Below are 20,874 nucleotides of genomic sequence, written 5' to 3' on the forward strand. Positions count from 1 at the left end.
GCGACCTACCTGTTCTTTCAGAAGGGGTCTTGCTTGCTTAGAGTGCCGCCACTGGCTGGCGTAAATTTCTTCAAACTCTCGGAAACTGCACGACTGGAGAGGCTTTAAAAATGAGCACGTTAGGAGCTTGTAAAGAACCATTTGGTAAGTGCTGCACACCACTTTTGCATAGATAGGAGAGTAGATTAATAGATAAATAGATGAGTAGATAGGTGAGTAGATAAATGGGTAGAAACATGGGTAGATAGATAGATAGATAGATAGATAGATAGATAGATAGATAGATAGATAGATAGATAGATAGATAGATAGATAGATAGATAGATAGATAGATAGATAGATAGATAGATAGAAAAATAGATATGCATTGTTTATTAAATATTGTAGTGTATTTTGATGCATGGCAAAAATTGGTCAAATGCCCTCCGCAAGCAGGGTTGGGTAGGGTTACTTTAACTTGATTCCTTTCAATTACTTTTGGATTACTCCAATACCAAATATGCTAATAAAAGACAAAAGAAACTAAATATGAATAAAATGACTAAATTTTGTGCAGGCTCGGTGAGTAACATGGAACGGCAAAAATGATGTTGGCAAGCTGTTTGGATTTCTTTTCATTTTGTTTCTGTCGCATTTTATGTTCGTTTTGCCGGAGATCAAAGAGATCAAAGCCAGGAGAGAAAGCTTACCACGTGTTGTAAGTCATCATTTTATTCATATTTAGTTTCTTTTGTCTTTTATTAGCATATTTGGTATTGGAGTAATCCAAAAGTCATTGAAAGTAATCAAGTTAAAGTAACCCTACCCAACCCTGTCCGCAAGGAAATCAGATATGTTGGCTGGAGACGAAAAAAGGCTTTGTTGACTCAGCTCAAGTGGTTTGGAAGGAGATTTTATTTCTATTTCACGTTTACCAGAGCCAACGGACGATCGTTTCTCAGAAAAGTGGCACATGGCACTCTAAATTAAAGCAAAACACATACACATACAGTACTACGCCCCTTTTTAGAACAGTCGTTCTGAGAGTATGTAAACAATAGTAAACAAAATCAAATGCAGAACTGTTTTTTGCTTGTTATTTGTTGAATATCTTTACAAATGACGTAAATACATGATTTTAAAAAAATGCAAATACAGATAAATGTAACCATGACACAGATAGATAGATAGATAGATAGATAGATAGATAGATAGATAGATAGATAGATAGATAGATAGATAGATAGATAGATAGATAGATAGATAGATAGATAGATAGAGAGCGATAGATAGGTAGAGAAAGAGAGCCAGATAGATAGATAGATAGATAGATAGATAGATAGATAGATAGATAGATAGATAGATAGATAGATAGATAGATAGATAGATAGATAGATAGATAGATAGATAGATAGATATTTGCCATCTAGAACCGTTATTGGCATTGAATTTAGGGATTCCTTGACGTCTTTTCCCGTTATTGGCAAAGAGTGAGGTAAAGGACTTATAACGTTCATATTTTTCAATTGTTCAGCTGCATTGTGTATTTTATTTTCCATTGTAATAATTATTTTTTCATTTAGCTGGGTTAAAACATGTATGCATGGATCTATATTATTTTTAAAATTTGAAATTTGATCAGCTCAACACAGCTAAAAGATTGTACAGTCCGGGTTTGTGTTCAAAATTATATAGGTTGCCATTCAAAAAATGATAACAATATAAAGGAAGAAAATTTATAATTCTTACATAAATGGAAATTGGTAATTATTGTTAAAAATGGTCAAAGTTTTCTTCAAATTTTCCTATGCGTTGAATCGAATTGTACCTCAACTATAGAGGTTCAACAACTAGTAGATTAATCAACAACTAATCAATTGATAAATAAATCACCAGCTAGTTTTTTTCTATGATCTGTTTTATGGTTTTAAAGTTTTTAAAATATTACATTTCCACAGATTGTCATGATTTGCCAATTGCCCTCACCTGCGCTCACTCCTTCAGCCCCAGATGCCACTCGTTCCCTAATTAGTCCTCCTATTTAAGCATGTTATTCTCGGTCAGTCCTAGTCAGACCGTCTGCGAACCTCAGTGTATGCAAGGCAAGCACTTTTGATTCTGGCTCCTGTTTTGATCCCGAACTGTTTCCTGTATCAAGCCCGATTCAAGCTCCATTCTCCTGTCCCAGCTACCCGTATCCTGATTCTGTTTCCTCTATCAATCCCTGATCCAAACTCCGTTCTCCTGTCCCGGCTACCCATATTATATGTCCTATATTGATCCCCGATCCAAGCTCCGTTCTCCTGTCCCGGCTACCCTTATCCTGCCTGATTCCGTTTCCTGTATCGATCCTCGATCCAAGCTCCGTTCTCCTATCCCAGCTACCCGTATCCTGCCTGATTCGGTTTCCTGTTTTGATCCTCGATCCAAGCTCCGTTCTCCTATCCCCGCTACCCGTATTCTGCCTGATTCGGTTTCCTGTTTTGATCCCCGATCCAAGCTCTGTTCTCCTGTCCCGGCTACCCATATCCGGATTCTGTTTCCTGTATCGATCCCCGATCCAAGCTCCGTTCTCCTGTCCCGGCTACACTTATTCTGTGTCCTATACGATCCCTGATCCAAGCTCAGTTCTCCTGTCCGGACTACCCGTATCCTTCCCAATTCTGCTTCCGGTATTGATGCCCGATCCCTGGCTTCCCGCTTGTCCCGGCTACCCGAAATGTTCTGATCTCCGACCACGCTCCGTCTCCCGGTCCGGCTGCCCGACTTGTTCCGATCTCCAACCACGCTTCGTTCGCGAGGGCTTCCCGCTCCTCCTGCCCAGCGAGCACCAGATTACTGTCTCGTTCCTCTGGCCCTGACTTCCCCGATCCCTTAATAAAGCATTGTGTGAAACGTTACGCATTTGGGTCCCCTGCTTGTCGTGACACAGATATGTTGTTGTCTCTCATGATGCAACACCACTTAATTACATTAATAATTAGGTATATTTAGACATTTTTAAATATTTTTATTTTAAATATTTTATTTTAAAATTCATTCATTGTCAATGCAGATAGTTATGACCCCATCAGTATGGCTTAATTTGGAAATAATGATCACCATTTTGCTGGTTTTCTGACACAACAAAGTGTCACAGTTGCCATGGCGCCCAATTGGCGCCAGCTTCGGCTCGTTGACAGATTGGCTTTCCTTCTATTTAAGCTCAGTACTCTCACTCACCCTTTGTCAGTCCGTCAACGAACCTTGATGTGGGTTTTGACTCTGTCCGGTATCCCTCTGTGTATCCTGTCCGGTACCGATCCCATCAGTTTCGTCCTGTTTTGATTTCGGTCTCCTTTCTCCAGTGTCTGGTATCGTGCTCGTCATTCTTGTCCTGTTTGATATCTGTCTCCTGTCTCCTATATCCGTTATCAATCCTTTTAATCCCGATCTGTCCGGTATCGACATCCTCTGTCTGGTATCAGCTTGTGTAACCGGTATCGAGCTCGTTGGTCTCTTGCTTTCTGTTGTTCCACGCCAGACTTCTGTCTTTGTTCTTTCGCCCAGCGATCGCCGAATCACTGCATGACTGCCCCATTTCCTGTAAAATAAAGGCTTGTGTGAGAAACGTCACGCATTTGGGTTCTCGTCCTGTTCCGGTTCTTGACGTACAGACCAAAACAGAAAGTAAATAATAACAAATTTAGGTTTTTTAATGGTATACTGAACAAATGCTCTGCTTTTTAATGGCTTGATTGAAATGACACCTAGCAGTAGAGTTAAAATTATAATTATACTCTATAATTATACTCTAATATTCTCAGCTACAGTTCATCCTTTTTTATATAAGAATATGGCCCAATAGGCCAAAGCTGTTTCTGTCATGATTCTCCTCCTTTGGCGCAAACTGCCTCGGACGCTGATTGGCTGCCTGTCACTTTTAACCCCCCCCCCGCCTTCCTGTCACCGGTTGTCAGTCTGTCTGCGAACCTCAGCTTCCGCTAGGCAAGCCTTCTGACCCTGACTCTTTCCTGTCCTGACTCTGTTTGATTCCTGGCTCCGACCCCTTTTCTGAACCTGACGTTTTTGCTCCGGTCATCAATCTGTTTTTCCCCGCTCTCGACACTCGTGTATACTACCCTTTCCCTTCTTCCTAATAAAACTAAGAGAAACGCACACAAGTGGGTCCTGTCTTCGTTCTGGTCCTGACGGTTTCGATATATGATTAAATTATCTTATTGAAATACAAATAATGAATCCAGTACAAAAATAAGGATTTTGTCCGCCGCACCACTGAAATCATGGATTGGTGTTTACTCCAATCAGAACCTTTTCTCCTTATATTTTGAAAAATTAGCACAGAAAGGGAGTTACCGATTAGAGAGTAACGTGCAAAAATGTCTAATAAGAAACATGGGTGGTCAAAGAGTAAACCGGTGAATGAAATTACAGCCCATGAGCAATGTATTATCATGTGGTTTGTAGCCCATTTCATCTCCCAAACGTGATCCTGTGCATGTAGTAGCATGTTCAAGCATTCCCAGAAAGGGAGAAACAATGCACAACTAATCCGGGGTTGAAAACCATCTTTGAGTTTATTTTGTTGGTGTTAGAATTCGATGCCACGTTAAAGCGTGCGTGTTTTGGGGTTTTTGATGTTGTTTTAAGAAGTTTAAACCCACATATTAAAACAAGTAGATTTAAAGTACTATTTGATTCTGAGACAAATGATTCATACTGTCGTAAGCTACAGTATTTTCCGCACTATAAGGCGCACCGGGTTATAGGGCGCACCCCCAAAAAATAGATTTTGGTCCTATATTTTCCAGACATAAGGCGCACCAGATTATAAGGCGCTACAATGGGAACATCAACAAAACAGTCAGATAGTTCAGTCCAACTTATTACCCCCTTAACATTCCCAAAGCTTGCAAAGAAGCAAATACGTGTCTCAGACATGTACGGAAACAGTGTCTGTACGATGTCATCATTCGGAAGGTTAAAGTCTTGGGATTCAAGAAATGCCAAACATTTCTTAGTTTCCATTTTATTTTTTTGCTGGTAACTGTGTGGACAGCAAAGTAAGAATTTTATTGTCCAGGGAAACGGGGTTCTTTACTGTGCATATGACAATAAACACTTTGAATTGAATTTAGTTTGAAAATAGACTCATCACAGAAACATCAAGATCGTTCTAAAACAAGACACCGGGAAAATATAAAGCCGCATAGCTCACCTAAGCCATCACGTTCATTAATGATACGTAACCATGGTCTTCTTACAACTCTGAGTGTAGTAAATCCAGGAGAGTAAAATATTTACAAATACAGAATGGTAAAACATGTTTCCTCTATGCCGTAGACGACCAAACTTGCTATTCACATTCATCTTTTTCGGCCAATTGCAGGCTTTGTTTTGCCCCTTTAGTCTATGCGAGCCTGTAAATGATAAAAAGGATCCGCCCCCTTTACTTCCGGATAACTTTAGCCAATAGTGATCGATTCAAATGATGATTGACACATTGGTTAGCCAATGAAACGCCGGTATATAAATCCCAGCACACAACGCGGACTATTCCACGTTCGGGGGGAAAATCGAGTCGGCGGCTGCTTGCCTTAGTTGCAAGACTTTGCGACTTAATATTGATCCATATATAAGGCGCACTGTATTATAAGGCGCATGGTCAGCTTTTGAAAAAAATAAAGGCTTTTAGGTGCGCCTTATAGTGCGGAAAATACGGTATTTGAGATAAATGAGGATTCGCTTCTTTGCTGTTTGACAATCAAACAGTTACTAATGTCACGACCAGAACGGAATCAGGACACAGATGCGTAACATTAACCACAAGTTTATTGAGATAAAGAGGAAAGGCAGCGCCCGCGATCCGGTGCTCGCTGGACGCGGGAAGCAAGTTGCTCACAGAATCGAAACATGTTCCGAATGCGGAAGTGGATCTTCCGGAGCGGGAGATCGTAGTGTTCTAGACGGAAAAACGGGTCGATAGCCGGGACAGGAGAGCAAAACGTGGTCAGGATCAAAAAACGAGTCGTAAGCCGGGACGGGAGGTCTGTCAGAACCAGAACAGATACAGGACCCGATCGCGTGACGTTCTCACACAAGCCTTTATTTTACAAGAAATGGGGAGTCATGCAAATTAGGTAGCCGGTCTGGCGTGGAAAGACCGAAAGCCAGAGACCGACGAGACCCCTTCCAATTGCTCTAGTTGATATCAGACAAATGGGGTCGATACCGGACAGGAAGTGACAGACAGGATAGATAACGTATCAGGATATCGAAAATTAACAGAAGAAACTAGACCTGAATGAAAACTGGAGCAAATAATAAACAGGACAAAAACAGACGGAAACTAAACTGGAATTGCCCTGTTTGTATAAGAATGATTGTAACCTTATTTCTGCACTTGTTACGGTGAAGAAAATAAGTATTTGAACACTCTGCTATTTTTCTATTTCTCCCACTTCAAAATCATGGAAGGGTCTGAAATTTTCATCGTAGGTGCTTGTCCACTGTGAGAGAGATAAACTAAAAAGAAAAATCCAGAAATCGCCCTGTTTGTATAAGAATGATTGTAACCTTATTTCTGCACTTGTGATTTGCTGCAATCATTGTCTGCAACTCGTTTTTGCCTGGAATATTCTGTAAATAAAACCTGTAAAGGAACTGCTCATTATCTCCAGCCTTTATTTTGATAAACTTTGTTCTCGGTCTCTGGAATGAAAAGAATAGGGAGAGGAAGAAAAAAGCATTTTTTACAACTAATTTCACGTTTGGTCTCGTTAAAATTCTTTCCCACGTTGCTCTAAATGGCGATCATGACATTTATTCTTATTTTCTTTAACGAATGTTTTCTCTGTTTGGAAGTGGACAGACTCACCTCCGAGCCTGTGGAGGACACGGACACCACCACCACATTTATGGCAGAATTCGTGAGTAGGCCTTACTTGTTTGCATTTATACCATAAATTCTGGACTATAGAGCACACCTGATTATAAGCCGCTCCCACGACATTTTAAGAGGAAAAACGATTTTTTACATACACAAGCCGCACCTGTATATAAGCCACATGCGCCCACATTTAATCATGTAACACAAACGCAAAATTAACCCAAACCCGACTTCAAGTCCCGCGATTGAAACTAAATGTCCTTCATTACAGTCCACAGTCCCAAAAATAGCAGCCGGCAAAATGAACGGGAAATGATACCGGTACTTAAGGTTTAATGCAGACCTGCAGAGTCCAGGTCCCGTTGAAAGTAATCCAAGGAAAAAAGTGTATATTTCCAAAGGTAAGGGTGGGAAAAATATATATCCACTATTGTCTGCCGTGTCCACAAATACTCACGTATAACGGTCCCCACTTTTCGTCACCCCGCGTTTGTTACGCCCCTTCTTTTTAATTCGCCCGTGCAAAACATATCAGAATAAGTGTCCAAAATAAATACAAATAAATGCATCACAAAAATATACAGTTGCAAATATATATTATACATAGGTTGCACATATTTACAAAGAAAGACGGTACACTGAGAGCGTTTTCAAAGCTTTAATAATAATAATATAGCTTCGACAGGGTAGCAACACTCGAGCGCCGCTAGCGGCCGTTAGAAAAATTCCATAAATTGGCCGCATCACTGAATAAGCCGCAGGGTTGAAAGTTAGGGAAAAAAGTAGCGGCTTATAGTCCGGAATTTACGGTACTTTGCTTTCACCTCGTGTGTCCTGTTCGTCTTTCTCAACTAGAGTGTTTTTTGTTTTAATAAATGCTGACGCTCCCTTTAATGATTACCTTCTACATCAGATGCAGAACAAGTGCTGGCATGCTATTTGCTGTCTTTGCACGGTTATTTTCTCTCGCCCGTGGCAGGCTTTTAAGCTCTCACATAATGCTTTTATTTTCTATTTTTAGCTTGATTCGTTTTTCTATTATTAACCGGTCTTATTTTTCTCATCAACAGTCTTTAGAAGCCAATTACCCCGTGCAAGTGACTGATCCTAATGGTGAGTAATTTACTCAAATCACATATACACCAAATACCTATTCAACTAAAATACAAAATATTTTTAAACAAATGATATACGGGAATAATAATGTTTTTTTGTACTTGTTTAGTTTAAAAAAAGAAAAGAAAAGTGAACAAGTGTTAAGAATGTGCGAATGCCATTGTCAAGTACCAGAACAGGATCAGGACCCAAACGCGTGACGTTCTCACACAAGACTTTTATTTTATGGGAAATGGGGAGTCATGCACGTTAGGCAGCAGTCTGGCGTGGAATGATAGGAAGCCAGAGGTTGACGAGATAGATACCGATTGCCCGAGCAGATATCGGACAGATGGGGTCGATACCGGACAGGACGGGACAGACAGGATTGATAATGAAACAGGATATCGAAATTAAACAGAACAAACTAGACGGGAACGAAACTGGAAACCGATATCAAACAACGGGACAGACAGGATTAATATCAAAACAGGATATCGAAAATAAACAGGACAAACTAGAGGGGAACGAAATTGGAAACCGATATTAAACAGGACAAAATAAATGGGAACAATACCGGACATGAAATACCAACAGGAAACACGAGCGAGTCAAAACTCACGTCTTGCGGGGCAGAGGTTTGTTGACGGACTGACAAAGGAAGAGTGATAGCACTGAGCTTAAATAGACGGAAAGCCAATCTGTCAACGAGCCGCAGCTGGAGCCACACGGGCGGGGCCAATTGAGCGCCATGGCAACCTTGACATTTACAGGGTTTTCTTTTCCTAAATGCAACGTTTCCTAATGTCATAGACAATATTGTTACAGTTAGATTGATGTGCAGGTTGAGTTTAATTTCAGCTTCGTGACAAACTTTGCTCCCAGGTCCAAAAGTTTAAAACAACAGCATGAGGCCATTTTGAATAATTTTAAATTTTACACAACTCTGGAAAATGTCAGGTGCCTATGTTTTTTTTCATGTTTTTCTTCAATGTAAACAAAAATATATTCCAAAAACTTACTCGTTTAGCACAAGGGGTAATGATTCCTTTTAAAAGGCCAGTCATTATTGACCTCCTTTAATTGTTAGAATATATTTTTTTAAGTTTTCAAATAGATTTTGTTATACATCTGTCAAGACCAGAACGGAGACAGGGTTAGGGTTACGTCTCTCTCAGTTTTATTGGAAAAAAGGAAAGGGTTGCACCCACGATCAGGTGATCGCTGGGCGCGGAAAGCAGGTCACTCTGAACGCGGAAGTGGGACTTTCGTGGCGAGCGATGGCGGTGTCGGGAAGGGAAAAACAGGTCAGTAGCCAGGACAGGAGAGCAAAAACGTGGTCGGGGTCGGAAACGAGTCAAAAGCCAGGACAGGAGAGTAGACGTGGTCAGGATCAAAAAAACGGGTCAAAGCTGGGGAACAGATGGGAGCAAAAAACAGGTGGGAGTCAGGGTTGAAAAAACCTTGCCAAGAGTAAACTGAGGTTCGTAGACAGACTGACAAAAGGGGACAGGTAGGAGTGAGTGGGTTTAAATAGGTACAGAGAGCCAATCAGAGTCCGAGGCAGTTGGCGTCAAAGGAGCGGGCACAGGGGCGTCACATCGGTAATCACGACAGTATCTGGTAGTGGACCCATACGCAGGGACACAGGAAATCAGGCAGTGCAAGAAATTTTGTTTGATAACAAAAAACAGGTATAAAGTAACAAACCAACACATGTCCAACAAAAATAAGAAACGGAACACACGATACACACTAGTTGTGACCACAACAAGGGCCTGACCGCCTATGCTTTTGGAACAATCACTATAAAGGAAGGCAGGATGAGAGTCAAGTGTGGGGAAATTTGACGCAGTTCGTACACTCCCCTGGTTGATTCTTATCCTTTTTTTACTTTAGATATCATTCAGGGGAAAAAAACAGCATTCATTCATTTAGCGGCACTGATTAGTAAAAACATCAAAGATATGTTTTGAATAGACAGGCAGTTAATGAATGATTTTTTTATGATAGACAGCAGACTAAAGAGATAAACCGAAACTTCTTTTGTACCAGATCACCTCCGATTGTAAGTAGTAGTTGTCACGGACCAGGAACGGAGACGGGACCCAATTGCGTTCGTTTTACTCAGTTTTATTTAGAAGGAGGAAAGGACTTGCAACCACGATCCGGGGATCGTCGGTCACGGGTAGCAGATCGCTGGGAACGCGGAAGTGGCACTTCCGTGTCGAGCGCAGGCAATGTCGAGAGCGAAGAAAAACAGGTCGATGGCCGGGACGGAGGAGCAAAAACATAAACGGGTCCAGAATAAAGGTCGGCAACGGGACTCAGACAGAACAACAGGGCAGGATAGAGTCAGGAGTCACAAAAGTTTGCCTAGCGTGTAGCGTAGGTTCACAAACGATCCGACAAATGTTGACAGGAAAGTGGGGGTTTAAAAAGAGGAAGCAGCCAATCACCGTCCGCAGATGCCCCGCATCAGTAATCATGACAGTAGTTGTTGTTAATTTACCTCCATGAAATAGGAGGTGTGTCATCAAAACTCATCAATGGTCTCATCTCATCTCATTAACTGCACTGCGTATCATCAGTAGGGTCGCGGGGGGGCTGGAGCCCATCCCAGCAATCATCGGGCAGTGGGCAGGGGACACCCTGAACTGGTTGCCAGCCAATCGCAGGACACACGGGGACAGACAACTCACTCGCTCATTCACACCTAGGGACAATTTGGACCGGCCAATTCACCTGAAATGCATGTTTTTGGAATGTGGGAGGAAACCGGAGTGCCCGGAAGAAACATACAAACTCCGCACAGGAAGTCCGGTAGCTGGATTTGAACCCACACAGGAGGTCCCCAAGACCTTAGAACTGTGCCGCACACGCGCTAACCACTGCGCCGCCGTGCTGCCCCTCATCAATGGTATTGAATTTGAAACAGAGATTTGACTGTGGAGGTTGTCAGCAGTATCAAGTTCCTAGGGGTGCACATCACAAACAAACTCACCTGGTCCGTGAACACTGCATCTCTGGTTAAGAGGGCACAGCAGCGCCTGTACTTCCTGCGGAGGATGAGGAGAGCCCACCTGCCCCCACCATCCCTCATCACTTTCTACAGGGGCACCATAGAGAGTATCCTGACCAGCTGTATCTCTGTGTGGTGTGGAGGCTGCAGCGCTACCGACTGGGGTAGTGTGAGGAGGGTAACGAGGACAGCGGAGAAAATAATCGGGACTACACTTCCCTCCATTCAGGACATTGGCCAGAAGCGCTGCTTATCCCATGCTAAGAACATTACCGGGGACCCCTCTCACCCCCATCATGGACTATTCACTCTGCTAGCCTCTGGGAAGAGGTACTGCAGTGTGCGGTGCAGGACCACCAGGCTCCGCAATAGTCTAGTCCCCCTGGCCATTAGACTGTTAAATGGTCAATCTAACATATAGTTAACTTAAATCTAAACGGCTGCTAATTTGACTTTTGCACTAGTGGCAGTTTTTTTATAGCTTGCCACTCCTTGCACATTTGATCTCTGCACTATTGTTACTTACAGTGTTATTACTTACAGTGTTACTGTTTACAATATAATGGTACTGTGTACCTGACTTGTTAACCTGACTGCCCATCTTGCACATCTGGTTAGCGTCTCTTCTTGCACTATCGGCACTATGGTAAATAACACAATACAGCTTTATTTATATCTGTACACTGAAGGACACTGAGGGAAACTGTGGGAGTCAGATCCATCGACATTTCGTTCTGTATACACGTGTACTAGAATGACAATAAAGTAGATCTGAATCTGAATCTGATGTCAGATTTCCATCAAAGAATTTTCCAAGCACAAAGTTGCGGAATGAAGCGTTTCAAGTAGTGCTAAAAATAACATCTTTGAGATATCACATTTCCTCCGCCGATTTTGGAGAAGATAACACAGCTCACTGACGATGCACCCGATTTAAAGAGATAAGTGGATTATTCATCATGGCTGCCATTCATCAGTTTGTATTCAGTCCTTTGACGATGTCAGCACTGGGGTTCAAAATGTCATTGACTAGTGGCAACCTCTTCTAATCAACGCATTGACCCGGTTTACCATCGAGAGTGCTGGCTAAAGATATTCAAAGCCATCACTTTGCCTGACTTCCTGCCTCGCCCGTTCTGGTACAGTGGAACCTCGGTTCTCGACTATAATCCGTTCCAGAACCCTGTTCGAAAACCGATTTGTTCGATCACCGAAATCATTTTTCCCATTGAAAACAATGTAAATCGTTTTAATCCGTTCCAACACCCTGAATGTTTACCTTGAATGTTTAACGTAAACATAAAGCTAACCCAGGCTGTACGTTCGCGTTATCATAATCTTCCGTACGAAAGATTACGCTAACATGAACGTGTAAAAATAAAAAAATCAGGTCGTTTACAAGTCATTTAGCACCCGGTCTCCACAACAAGTGGTGAGCGGTTCATTGGAAAAGGGGCTCCGTTCCAACACCCTGAATGTTTACCTTGAAGTTTAACGTAACCATAAAGCTAACCCAGGCTAATTGTACGTTCACGTTATCGTAATCTTCCGTACGAAAGATTACGCTAACATGAAGGTACGCACTCACGTATTACCAGCGTTCGAACTCCGATTTTTTTGACCGAACAGCGAAGCAAGAATTTCTCGAAATTTTGGGTCGCACTCCGATTTGTTCGAACTGAGAGGCGTTAGAAAACCCAGGTTGCACTGTATGTGAAATTTAACACTGTTCGAGTGGTTATACAGTGGATAAAGATACAATTTTATACTCCAATTCAGGGGTGACCAACTTTTTAGCAGCTGAAAGCAACTTTTTTGTTACCAAGTGCAAAAAGCTTTCAGTTTGATATGCAATCCTAAAATAACAGTGAGGAGATCATTTCTTCCTCATGCCATGAGGCTCTTTAACTCCACCCGGGGGAGTAAAAGCCCACATTAAAGCCCACCCCCACATTTGGGTTAGGGTTAGGGGATGAATTAAGTATCTATCTATCTATCTATCTATCTATCTATCTATCTATCTATCTATCTTTCTCTATTTATCTACCTATCTATCGCTCTCTATTGCTCTCCATCCATCTATCTATCTATCTATCTATCTATCTATCTATCTATCTATCTATCTATCTATCTATCTATCTATCTATCTATCTATCTATCTATCTATCTATCTATCTATCTATCTATCTATTAGAAATACCGCATAGCCCCACGGTACAGAGGTTCAGGGTTCAAGTCCAGCTACCGCAAACTCCCCATGTGGAGTTTGCATGATCTCCCTGTGCTTGCGGGAGTTTTCTCCAAGCACTCCAGTTTCCTCCCACATCTTATACTTAAACATGCATGTCAGGTTAATTTTCACTGACTGGGCTGTAGTTCAATGGCAGGGTAGTCTATTCCAAATGCAGACTATTTTGTCCAGGGAATTTTGATAACAGGACTCTGACAGAGGACGGCAGGCGTTGTTGAACAAGGCGCTGTGTTGTGAGAACGGTGGGCGCAAAACAATTCCTTGGCACGCCCATGGGAGGAGCCGAGACGCCATCTTGCGGGGAGTCGTGGGCCAAGAAGAGAAAGCTAAAAGACTTCAGAAGAAGGCTTCCCAGAGACTCCAACGTCACTAATTCGGACGTTTTCGATGGAGTACACTTATTTAAATTGTTAATGAAATTAAATCTGCCCCCGAGTGGAAATGTCGGCTTTTCCATCAAGAAACGAGCGCGTACATTTTGATATTTAATTCCAACAATGGCCTAGTATTATTTATAGACTGGGCAAACACATCTTATTTTTGATCTCACTGTGATCGCCAAAAACTGTTACAATGATCCATTTTAAGCGCATTCGACAACATCACTGAGTCGGTACCAAAGTGTTGAAAAGGAAAAGATTCTACTATCCAAAGCTCTCCAGTATTTAATTTCAAATCCCTCCTGCAGATGCTATGACCCTCCACTTGAGCTCCATCCCTTCTGGCTACCCCTCCACCAGAATCCACCAGGTCAGTCTTAAGACTATTACAAAACTGCACTATCCTATTTACTCATACTGTTGCAAGACCGTGTCTTCCGGCTATGGTTCCCTTCAATTACTATTTTGTTTATATTTGTACATTTCATGGTCACTTCAGAAATTTTAACAGTATTTTAACAGTATTTTGACCCACCTGCTTTTGTGTATTCAAATGACAGCGACAATTTTTTTCCAGGGTTCTTGAAATCCTTGAAAATACTCGAAATATAAATAAAAATATTTTCAGATCTACAAAAAAAATATATAAAATAGAAAACAATTTTAGATTTTTACACACTCACCAGATTTAAAGTCGGATGACAATACATAATCCCTGAAAATGCAAATCAATAGAATATAAATAAAAATGATAAACTCCTCAGTGCAATAAATAAATGATAAAATGCAAAAAAATAACTCATTTAGACTCAGATCTTTGAAAAACGCACAAACAAATATAAATCAAAATCAAATAAGTAAAATAAAAAGCAAAAGATCATCAGTCTCTAAGATTTAAAGAATAGAATAGAATAGAATAGAATAGAATAGAATAGAATAGAATAGAATAGAATATGCCTTTATTGTCATTGTTACAACATGGGATATGCTGTGACAACGAAATTGGACGACTCCAGTTCCACATTTACAGTGAGGATAAGGAAACAAAGAGATTAAGGAACAAAGAACTAACTATATTGAATGGATTGTGAGCACTCTGCTTCTGAGTAATCAGTATCAGTAAAATGAGTCCAAATCTGTCTCATTTTTCTGCCTTTCATACATTCAGTACTTTCTTTCTATTTTTGTCTTCCCTTTTTAACTCCATTATTACCCAACACCTACAGAGCCTTTTCTGTATTTGTAAACAAGTGTGAAGTATGGAAGCTGCGCGTTCATTGTTGAAACAAAAATGGCAGAATTTATGTCAGTTTATAGCAACACATTGACACAAAAAGATAGTAGATCTTTGATAGGAACAGCAAAGTAGCACAGTACAGTGTGTCATAGAGGTGACTAAACATTTCTGCAGAGATTTCATCATAATAGTTAATTGAACAACGCTGAAGAAACATAACTTTGACACAACTTTGTCTGTGTAAAGCTTACATAGCAGTGTAAATGTATTTCCCCCTCAAAACACAGCCAATAGTAGCTAAACCTGCCAGAGCCAGAACAGGCAGTAGACCAAAACCCGTAACGTTCCACACAAAGCTTTATTGGGAATCGAGGAAGTCAGGCGCATGGAAACAGACAATAGCGATCTGGTGTTCGCTGGGCAAGAGTAGCAGGAAGCCCTCGAGAATGGAACATGGATGGAGGACAGAAGCAAGTTGGTCAGCCGGGACGGGAGATCGGGGCGTGGTCGGAGGACGGAAGCAAGTCGGACAGCCGGGACGGGAGATCGGGGCGTGGTCGGAGGACGGAAGCAAGTCGGACAGCCGGGATGCGAGAACGGAAGGTGGTCGGAGATTGGGACAAGTTAGGTAACCGGAGACGATCGGGAAGCCAGGGACGGACAAGGGGGAAACAGGACAGGAGGGGACAGTCGGGAGCCCGAGTCAAAAAGTGCTTGCCTTGCATCTGCGGGGGTTCGCTGATGGACTGACAAGGAGTGAATGGAAGCATTGAGTTTAAATAAGAGGGGAACCAATCAGGAAACGAGCAGCAGCTGGGACTAAACAAGTGAGCACAGGTGAGAGCAATGGGCAAATCATGACAAAACCCCTGGTAACAAAAGTGAGTACATCCTTAAGTAAAAGTTCCTGAAGTTCAATATTTTGTGTGGCCACCATGAATTTGCAGAAACGCTTTGATCATCCTGTCCATGGATTTCACCAGAGCCTCACAAATTGCCACCAGAATGCTCTTCCACTCCATCAGGCCAAAAAGGGGGGGCGGGGGGATATTCAAGATCTTGTGCTTCTCCACCATCTGCTTGAGGATGCCCCAACGATATTTGTCACAGACCAGGAACGGAGACGGGACCCAATAGCGTTCATTTTACTCAGTTTTCATTAAGAAAGAGAACAGTGCTTGCATCCACGATCCGATGATCGTCGGTCACGGGGAGCAGATACCAGGAACGCGCAAGTGGCACTTCCGTGTCGAGCGAGGGTAGTCGTCGGCAGCGAGAAAAACAGGTCGATGGCCGGGACGGAGGAGCAAAAGCAGAAACGGGTCCAGAAGAAGAGGTCGGCAACAGGTATCAGGCAGGAAACAGGCCAGGATACTGTCGGAGAGTACAAAAGCTTGCCTAGCTGAGAGCATGGGTTCACAGACGGTCTGACAGCTTCCTTTCGGAAGACGGGAGTTTAAAAAGAGTCCAACAGCCAATCAGGTCCCGTGGCTGTTGGCGCCAATCAGCAATCATGACAATATTGGGTTTAGATCTAGAGACCCTTAGGCCCTTCAAAAAAGCCTTGGTCATCTTAGAGGTGTATTTGGGGTCATTGTCAGGATGTTGCCCTGCGGCCCAGTTTCTGGAGGGAGGCTATCATTCTCTGCCTCAGTTTCCCACAGGACATTCTAGAGTTAATGAAATGAAACTCCCAATTCCAGTAGCACTCATGCAGCCCCAAACCATGATATTCCCAACACCATGCACGGCACAAACAGTTCTGTACTCCTCACCTGGTTGCCGCCACACATGCTTCACACCATCTGAGCCAAATAAATTAATCTTTGTCCCATCAGACCAGAGGATAGCTTTCCAGTAAACCATGGCCTTTGTTGACAGACTTCTTTCAATTTTGTCAAAATATTTTTTCTTCCGTGATGTTCTATTAAACATTATAATGAAACTTCTGAAGCAGCACGGCAGCGCAGTGGTTAGCGCTTGTGCGGCACAGTTCATGTCATGGGAACCTGTCGTGGGTTCAAATCCAGCTGCCAGACTTCCTGTGCGGAGTTTGTATGTTCTCCCCGTGCTTGCGTCCGGGCACTCCGGTTTTCTCCCACATTCCAAAAACATGCATTTCAGGTGAATTGGCCGGTCCAAATTGTCCCTAGGTGTGAATGAGCGAATAAGTTGTCTGTCCCTGTGTGCCCTGCGATTGGCTGGCAACCAGTTCAGGGTGTCCCCTGCCCACTGTCCGGAGATGGCTGGGATGGGCTCCAGCCCCCCCGCAACCCTAATGAGGATAAGCGGTACGGCTGATGAGATGAGATGAGATGAAACTTCTGCAGAATTTTGAGGGGTGTACTCGCTTTTGTGACAAACGGTATGTGCTAGCAGCAAGATAGCGACTTTATTTTGGTCATCAAAGCCAACATAAACAACAAAAACCGTTCTTGTGAACGGCGCTGGATTTTATCCTTTGAACGTACTGTAAAAAATGAAAAATTGGCTTTGAAATTGCTTGAAAGTTCTTGGATTTGGCAATGAAAACTGTTATTCAAGATGTGTATTTCCGTCTCTTTTCTTTCATAGCCAGCAAAAGATACTGAAGAATGTACCTGCCCGACATCTCCATCACCAGGTACGACAGATTTCAATGATTAAAATCAATCAAATCTAAAAACAATAATTCCCGACCCATCTACTCATCTCTCCGCCAAGAAGACCACCCCAAAGAACTCCAGTTACGGCTAAACGGCCCCTGCGAAAAGTGCTGCCGTCCGGCCCCTCCTCCAAAGATCAGCGACCTCCTGAACGACAAAGACCTTCTGGACCTACTGAGACTCAAACTGGATCCCAACCACTGCACTGTGAAAAACTGGAAGAACTTTGCCAGTCGTTGGGGGATGAGCTACGACGAGCTCACCCTGCTGGAGCACCGGACCCAAGGATCTTTGTCGCATAGTCCCACCCAGGAGTTCCTCTTGCGCTACAACCAAAAACCGGTCACCGAGCTCACGGAACTATGCCGCTTTTACCAGCGTATCGACGTTTTGCGATTGCTGCAGAGCTGGATGGAAAACGATTGGCCGTCGCGCTGGCAACATAAAAACTAGTTTTTTATTCCTTTTCACTTTTGTCACACTGTTTTTGTGGACCTCATATTATTGTTTGCTAGCTTTTATAGCCATGCAACAATAACTAAATGATGCTTGAAAGGGGAATTGTGGGTAACCAAATTATAATAATAATAATAATAATATACTCAGATTTTGTTGTTTTTGTGTCTATGTATGTGGGATCTAAATCACAGGTGTCAAACTGGCGGCCCGCGGGCCAGATCAGGCCCGCTGAGGGATTGAATCTGGCCCGCGAGACAACACTCAGAGAAGCACAAGGTAAAAACAAGCTGCAGGTTGAAATATGTCGACTTGATGTTGCTAAAGAATGGTGCTTCTCACAAGGACACTGTACTTGTATTTATTTATCTCTCTCTCTCTCTCTCTCTCTCTCTCTCTCTCTCTCTTTTTCCACTCCTTTTCTCCCACTCTCTGTCTCTTTCACTCTGTGTCTCTCTTTTTCTCTTCCTTTGTTGCTCTTTGTCTCTTTCTCTCTCTGTCTTTTTAACTTCTTTTGCTCTAATTTCCTTTTTTCCTTTTCTCTCTTTTCTCTTTCTCTCTTCCTACCCTTTGCGCTTTCTTTTCTCTTTTCTCTCCTTCTGTCTTTCTATTTCTCTTTAGATTTCTTTCCTCCTCTCCCTTTCTTTCCCCCTCTCTCATGACTTCTCTTTTTATCTCTTTTGTTTCTCAGGCTTTCCCCCTCTCTCTCTTTTTTTTATCCCCCCTCTTTCTCTTATTTCTTTATCTCTCTTTTTCTTTCTCTTTAATCTACTGGTCCGGCCCCTAACAGAATGTTTGTTCTATCGTGTGGCCCCCGAGTTAAAATGAGTTTGACACCCCTGATCTAAATCGACCTCTTACATGTGGGAGATATCCAGGGTTGGGTAGGGTTACTTTAACTTGATTCCTTTCAATTACTTTTGGATTACTCCAATACCAAATATGCTAATAAAAGACAAAAGAAACTAAATATGAATAAAATGACTAAATTTTGTGCAGGCTCGGGTAGTAACGGAACACATGGAACGGCAAAAATGATGTTGACAAGCTGTTTGGATTTATATTAATTTTCTTTCTGTCGCATTTTATGTTCGTTTTGCCGGAGATCAAAGAGATCAAAGAGATCAAATCCAGGAGAGAAAGCTTACCACGTGTTGTGAGTCATCATTTTATTCATGTTTAGTTTCTTTTGTCTTTTATTAGCATATTTGGTATTGGAGTAATCCAAAAGTCATTGAAAGTAATCCAGTTAAAGTAAACCTACCCATCCCTGGAGATATCTTAAAGGTTTGCTAACGCTCAAAGATACACCAGGCCAATGTTCCCTCTAAACTGCGTGTGTGCGCATTTGCGCACTACCCAGAGATTTTCCGTGCACAAGAAAATATTGCCAGCTCACAAAAATGAGGGCTCGAAATTGCTAATTAAAAAGAGAATTAAGTCAAAGTTACACTGCATGAAGGTAAAAATATACGGGTTCCCCTGACGCTGTTTTCTAAATGCGGTATTTTGAAGTCAATGTCGAAGTAGAACGAAGTTGAGTAAAGTCAGTAGAGTTTTTCGAGAACCGGCTTCTTCGGCTCGGCTCACTAAAAAGAACCGGCTCTTTCGGGTCCCAAACGCCTCTTCAGGTTGGTTTTGCTTCTTTAATCCCTACACGGCCAAATATTATGTAATATTGTGCACAAAATGACTTCAAGGAAGGGGGGGAAATAGAACAAAAAAGAAAAAAATACCAAAATGAAAAAGTAGTGAAAAGCTGAGAAAAAAAGAAACAAAAGGAAGAGTAAAAAGAAGGAAAATTCAGAAAAAAAGCCAGAAAAAGAAAAGAAAGAAACAAAGGGGAAAAAAGTATATAGAGAACAAAAGAAAAAAGGAACAGCTAGGAAAAAATTAACACAATGAGATTTTTTTAAAAAGGAATTTTTAAAAAAGGAGAAAAAAAAACAGGGAAAAAGAGGAAAAAGTTGTGTTGCATTAAAATAATTTCCAATTATACCAAGTCAATCTTGTTGCCAACATTGTACTTCCACTGAAAAATGTGATTAAATACAGTTGTGTATCGTGCAACCGACTAAATAAGCCCCCAAAAATGTTAATATTATGCGACAAAAGATACCAGGAAAAAAAAGAAATGGAAATCTTATGAAAGAATTTTAAAAACAAATGACGTTTGTAGGCCCTGCAATCGTACATTAGTCAATTCATTCAAAAGTGAAAAATAATTTTGCATTGCCGGAAACTCAGCAAAATGTAACTTGATGTCAAGTTTTGGACATGTTTGATAATGACTTAGTTGCCACACTTGGGATTGCTGTTGCTCACTGTTGTTTCAAGCGTTGCTCACTGACTCAGACCCGTGGAAAATTAGAGGGAACAATGCACCAGGCATTCGACTATTTTACAACTGGCAGTTGGAGAGGGGGAGGGGCCAGGAGAGGAGGAATTCACCCGTGTTCGTCTCTCTGGCGCGCTCCTTTACTCTGCCGCCCTTCCCCCCTCAAACTGTATTTTATTTAAGCAGAACAAAGACAAAGAAAAAAGAAACGTCTCTTTGGGCGGTACCAATATTTGAAACAGAGAAACATGATACCATCTGGTTAGAAATACACACTTTTGAGGAAATACGTCCCCTGCCCACTACCTGGAGATGGCTGGGATGGGCTCCAGCCCCCCCGCGACCCTAATGAGGATAAGCGGTACGGCTAATGAGATGAGATGAGCCGTTTTAAGCCTACTTTACAATGTATAAAGATGGATTCCTCCAAGTGATTGACTCTTGTAGTTGACAGTTGTTACTAAAGAACAGCTCTTATAGGTGCTGTACGGAATTTGGAACTACTCACTGACGCCATCTTCTGGCTTAAAGTTATGATTGCAGCCTCAATCAGCTCATTCGTGATGCGTACGCGCTTGTATA

At 42.1% G+C, this 20,874-nt stretch overlaps 1 protein-coding gene across 2 annotated transcripts; it reads left to right on the forward strand.

The window, feature by feature from the left end:
• On the forward strand, positions 1-17,968 carry edaradd (EDAR-associated death domain). 2 transcript variants are annotated; one of them, XM_088351442.1, is made up of 6 exons: positions 1-144; positions 6,844-6,908; positions 7,939-7,981; positions 13,925-13,986; positions 17,428-17,476; positions 17,557-17,968. In XM_088351442.1, exons 1-6 carry the CDS (start codon positions 111-113, stop codon positions 17,949-17,951), a joined length of 648 nt encoding a protein of 215 aa, XP_088207568.1. In that variant the 5' UTR covers positions 1-110; the 3' UTR covers positions 17,952-17,968. The 2 variants fall into 2 exon arrangements, with proteins under 2 accessions (XP_088207568.1, XP_088207570.1); XM_088351444.1 differs by having other exon boundaries at positions 17,560-17,968.
• Positions 17,969-20,874: the final 2,906 nt, after the last annotated feature.

The sequence above is a fragment of the Urocampus carinirostris genome, chromosome 13 (genome assembly GCF_059441175.1).
Source record: "Urocampus carinirostris isolate Australia breed hairy pipefish chromosome 13, RoL_Ucar_1.0, whole genome shotgun sequence".
Lineage (NCBI taxonomy): Eukaryota > Metazoa > Chordata > Actinopteri > Syngnathiformes > Syngnathidae > Urocampus > Urocampus carinirostris.

What these genes read in the sequence shown, in the direction of transcription:
- edaradd (XM_088351442.1), top strand. Translation starts at nt 111, where the DNA reads ATGAGCACGTTAGGAGCTTGTAAAGAACCATTTG. An exon ending in GCAAGTGACTGATCCTAATG is followed by an intron (nt 7,982 to 13,924) that starts GTGAGTAATTTA and finishes TCCCTCCTGCAG; the next exon opens with ATGCTATGACCCTCCACTTG. An exon ending in CCCGACATCTCCATCACCAG is followed by an intron (nt 17,477 to 17,556) that starts GTACGACAGATT and finishes CTCTCCGCCAAG; the next exon opens with AAGACCACCCCAAAGAACTC.